At 36.4% G+C, this 5,353-nt stretch overlaps 1 protein-coding gene across 1 annotated transcript; it reads right to left on the minus strand.

Moving 5' to 3' along the window:
• Positions 1 to 2,531: 2,531 nt before the first annotated feature.
• Positions 2,532 to 3,304, minus strand: LOC143642197 (DNA-directed RNA polymerase II subunit RPB7). The gene has a single exon (XM_077110402.1). It carries the CDS (start codon positions 3,255 to 3,257, stop codon positions 2,739 to 2,741), a length of 519 nt encoding a protein of 172 aa, XP_076966517.1. The 5' UTR covers positions 3,258 to 3,304; the 3' UTR covers positions 2,532 to 2,738.
• Between the last annotated feature and the right edge of the window lie 2,049 nt (positions 3,305 to 5,353).

Raw genomic sequence — 5,353 nt, forward strand, 5'->3', positions numbered from 1 at the left:
GACTCTGATAATGTTGGCCTATATGAGCCATTGAGTTAGGACATGAAATCTTAATTTATTTATGTCCAAATTGGCTTGTGGAAAACTCATCATTTTGATTATTTTCTACTGTAGTTGAGAAATTCAATTAATTACAAGGTTAAAACATGATTCATCTAGTTTTTTTAATCGTTAAGGCCAGGCGTTTATTTTGTTGTTGTTGTTGTTGTTTGTTTGTTTGTTTGTTTTTGTACTGGGAACCAAATCCAAGGCACTACTTTACCACTCAGCTACATACCCAACCTTTTATTTCTTAATTTTGAGACAGGGATCACTAAGTTGCTTGGGGCCTTGCTTAGCTGCTGAGACTGGCCTGAAATCCTTCCTTAGCCTCCTGAGTTGCTGGGGTTACAGGTGTGAGCCACCATGCCCAGCTATCCTCAGGTTTTTAAAAACATTTTTACAAGGGAAGGATATGATTATCCATCTATTCAGTCATACATACTTGCATATTTTGGGCCTGTTTGGTCTGGAAACAGGAAGGTGGTAAAGGTGAGTAAGATAAGTACCTGCTCTTGAGATGCTTATAGTTCATATTTAGAAAATGTTTGAGTAGCAAACATTATTTGACTTCCTTCCTAGGCTCCAAGTGTCTCTTCCTTTTTCTTAATACTGGTTTGTATTATTGTGGAAACTATGATGTTTGGGGGTGCTGATGTTAAACTAAGCATCATACTCCATCTGTCTGGTTTTCTTGTGTGCTCCGGACTTAGTGTTTCAACAAGAATAAGTCAGTGGACTTATGCTTGGATTCATTGAATGCTGCTACTTTCCTCTGTGTAAGATGGGATTGTGTGGTAGAAAAGTGAATGGAACAAAGTTGACATGTAGCCAATGAACGGACTAGATCTCTTTGTGTATTTGGTCATAATACCTGTGTTTTATGAAGCTGTCCCCAAAAATGTATTAGACATTCTGGAACTTACTTTATTAAAACACAAGAACATGGAGTTTCCCACATTTATTAGATTTGAAAAGAACCATGAATTTAAAAAAGCATAAAGCAAAATTTCTGTATCATATAATAAATTATTTTAATAAGAAATTGGGGCAACAGTGTGATGTAAAATCACTGATTAAAGCAGAAGGGAATTCAAGACTTTAAGAATTATCAGATAGGGGCTGGGGAAGTGGTTCAGTGGTCTAGTGCCCCTGAGTTCAATTCCTGGTTACTCCCTTCCCCCCCCCCAACACAAAAGAATTATCAGAAAGATTTAACAAAAATGAAAATGATTACGTGGGAAGAAGAGAGAAGATAGAAACAAAAAATTGAAAGAAGAGTTAAAAAGAGAACAATAGAGGTTTGGCTTTTAGAGGAAGAAAAGAGAGAAAGAAAATCAAGGGAAATAGGTAAGAGAAAAAATATACAAAAAGTGAAAATTTTAAAAAGTTAAAAATAAAAATGAAATAATACAAAACAAAATTAAAATATACTAACCAAACATCCTAGTCCTCAAAAAACTAATCCATGAAACATTGTTGGCTTCAAAAATGCTATAAATGAGAAAAAAATATGAATATGTATAAATGTCCATGTACCATTAAGATCACAATTAAACAGAAAAAGGAATTTAAAAATAGGGAAGAAAGAAAAAAGAAGGGAAAAAAATGATGAAGAGTTAAAAAATTCTTTCCATTAGAGTTCAAAAGATTCTCAGCAGTTTTAGGTGAGGTTGTCTGACAAGTGATGCTCCACCCTCAAGATTGCTGGAGTGAGAAAGGTAATCCCATAGGGATAATTCCTGGAGGCAGGGTTTAGGCTTGGTGGGGTCCAGGCTCTTCACTGAATGCCAGTCGGTCTGGATATTTTAAATCAGCGCACCTCCAGAGCCCAGTGATTGCTGGTCCATACTGGAAGACTATAGTGTACCCCAGGGATCTTCCTTGGGTTCCACTCCTTGTAGAGAAGCTGCCTGTCTGCTTTCTTGGTTTCACACCATAGAGCAGCCAGGACCTCCTCTATTCTGCCACTTGAAAACTTTGAGTCTCTCCTTTTTAAAAAAATTGTATGTCCATGTGTCTTTTCTGTCTTGGGTTGATAGTTTTATAAAATACAATGCAAATGAATTACTAGTAAACTTGAATAGAAACTTTCATTTTTATTAGATTTAATTCACATAAAATACTCTGTCATCTTTTTATTGAAGTTTCTAGGTGTCAGCACTATTTATGAACTCGTACATTTTGGGAGGCTATTTTAATAGAACTCATCATTATCATGTGTAAATTATTATTTTTTTAATAAAAATGGAATAGTCCCAAGAGTTGAAACTACTTTGAAAGATTCTTAAAAAGTCTTTTTTCACATTTTAGTTCTGGGGCATTAAACTTTCCTAAAAGAATTGGAATAGTATATGGAGAAAAAAATATTTATTCAAGACCTTTGAGGAGGCATAGCTCCAGGGAATAATGTCTTTTATCAAACTCTTAAGATATTGCAAGATGGGTAGGTAGCTTCACTTTTCTTTTTTTTTTTCTTTCTTTCTTTTTTTTTTTTTTTTTTGAGAACCAATGACCTTTTATAGTTAGAACACAGAGTCAAGCAACAGCTAAACTGGAAGAAGCATCAGATGTCTTCAGGGACAAAGAACCTTCCTTGCTTCCCCCAACAACAGCCAGAGGGAGTCTCTAGACAACTCCGCAAGTATTAAAGCAACATTTTGTAGATCAAGATCACACATGGTAGGAGGCTCCCATGCTCAGCTCACAAGCCCCAAGTAATCATCCATCAGGGAGCCAATGGCAAAAATGTCATTCTTGTCCACGCGGGTCCCCACAATCTTCAAGCGGATGTCATCCTCCTGCTGAATCACAATGTCCTCATCCATTGTTTTGTAACATGGTGGGTTAGAATTAGGATCAAATTCCATCTCTGACGGGATGGAATGTCGAGAAATGAAGCAAGACATGGGCCCAATTTCTGTGAAGAGTCCAACCTTATTGACCTGAGTGACCACAGCATCCACAACCTCGCCTTTAAAAGGCCGGAAAACAATGGCCTTGTACTTAACTGGATAAAGAACAAAGCCCCGGCCTGGCTGGATTACACCAGCACCAATGTTGTCAATGGTGGTGACAGCAATTACAAAGCCATACTTTCCGGTGCAGGTTCCCTCCACCTCGGTGAAAAGCTTCTGCTTCACGGTATTGAGCAAGTTGGGGCCGAAGTAGCGCGGGTGCAGCAGGATCTCGTGCTCCAGGGAGATGTGGTAGAACATCTTTGCGGAGGAGGTTGGACTGAGGCGTCCACACCAGGGACAACAACTTAACTTGGTAGCTTCACTTTTCAACTTGGGAAACAATTTTAGGAAAGAAACATTACTAGATAAATAGACTGAGAAATAAGTAATATAAAACCTAAATATTATTAAGCCTATCTTGAATTTTGGTGTTTTGTTTGGGATGGGGCTTTCATAGATTCACATGTTGAGAATTCAGTTCCCAATGTGGTGGTGTCAGGAGGAGGTAGGACCTTTAAGAGGTGGGATCTCATGGAAAGTCATTTATTGTGTCTTTGGGGATGCTACTCTCAGAAGGGATTAATAATGGTCTCAGGCTGTAAGTTATTTCTCATGGCAGTGAGTTGTTGTAAAAGAGCAAGGCTGACTCCTAGATCCCAGTGTGGCCTCCTGTTTGTTCTCTTCTTCCTCATGTAATCATGCCATAATATTGTCTACCATGTTGTGACACAGTTACAGAATTCCTTACCACACTCCACACAAATGAGACCACCTGAACTTTGACTTTCAGCCTCCAAAATTGTGGAATTAATAAACCTCTTTTCTTCATAAGTACTCAACTTCAGGTACTCTGTTATTGCAACAGAAAATGGGCTCATTCAGTTAGTAAATTTTTTTTTTACTATGTGTATATTTAACTTTTTTGATTATGAAAAGGATCAGCTGATTATATAGGAGCTTGGGATTATAAAGAAGTTGCTTCTGATCTGTGGCACATGTTTCCCTATAACAGTAGACTGAGAATAGCAGTGGTTATTCTTGAGTGTTGAGACAGAATATGTTGCAGGGGCAACATTACAAGGGAATTCCCCCCTGTGCTAAGAAACTTCGAAATGCCTCTGTAAGAAAATGAAGAATAGTTTAAGAATTTTAAACAATTGCATTATCTGACTGTATGGTTTATTTTTTGTTTGTTTTTTATTTTTATTTTAAATGTCTCAGTTGTAGAAAGGATAATGCATTTGGGATGGGCTGGGAAACATGCATAAGGATTAGAACTGGGAGGCCAAGTTTATGGTGTTAAAATACAAGCAAAAGATAATGCAGACCTAAACAAGAAAGTAAGTCAGCTCAGAGTAAGAGAGAACAGATTTAGAATCCTCAAGTAGTATAATCAGCACTTATTGGTGAGAGGGCAATTTTCAGCTTTCTCTCTTGTCAAATGTGAGTGGTATGGTACATTTCATAGAAATGGGAACATAGGAAAAAGTAAAAATACTGGGTGAAGAGGGGAAGAATTGATTTAATTTTAGCCATGTTGAATTTGAGATTGTTGTGGATCCTGTATTTAATTATGAATAATTGGCAAGTGGGTGTTTCTCTTAACTTTTAGAGCAGTAACCAGAAAAATCACAATTGCACCAACAGTTTTTAACAAATTTGAGATTTTTTTTGTATACAATTTTTTTTTTCAAAATCTTTATGCAATACACGTATTTCAAAATCAAACATAATTTGGGGACTACCTAGGACAAACTGAGGTCAGATTTAACTGATATCTAAAATTTGCAAAACGAAAGAAATAGACTTGAATCATTCAAACCTTAGTTTTTTTGATGTTTTCATATTAGAATTAAAGAAACATGAAATTGGTATTTATTTATTAACTATGATGAGCTCTTGCCTATTTTAAATTTGTATTCTGTGTTTAGGAGAAATTTGAAAAGTGAGCATTCTTAAACAATTAAAATTAATATAGGGGAATGGAAATGAGATTTTTAATGACTTCTGAAGAAGTTAGGATCCTTTGTGGTAGGTAAAATTATTTAAGGGATGAATTCTGTACCAGGCTTGGATTGTCACTTACTGGCCCTGAGATTTTGTTTTTTACCTGGTTTTATTCAATTATCTACCAAGCATTATTGAGCAACTACGATATGCAGGTCATGAGAAAACCAAGATGAATCATGTATTGTGGGCTAAGTGAGGAGGAAGATGGGAAATAAAACTATAATTTAGTGCAATTAATGTGATCAGAATAGTCACACAAATAGCTGTGGAAAGATGGTTCAATTGTCCTAGGAACAGAAATGAATTTGGAAGGATTTTCTGCTCTGGTCAGAAAGGAAACCCTA

This window comes from Callospermophilus lateralis, chromosome 10 (assembly GCF_048772815.1).
Source record: "Callospermophilus lateralis isolate mCalLat2 chromosome 10, mCalLat2.hap1, whole genome shotgun sequence".
NCBI lineage: Eukaryota > Metazoa > Chordata > Mammalia > Rodentia > Sciuridae > Callospermophilus > Callospermophilus lateralis.

What these genes read in the sequence shown, in the direction of transcription:
- LOC143642197 (XM_077110402.1), bottom strand. Translation starts at nt 3,257, where the DNA reads ATGTTCTACCACATCTCCCTGGAGCACGAGATCCTGCTGCACCCGCGC.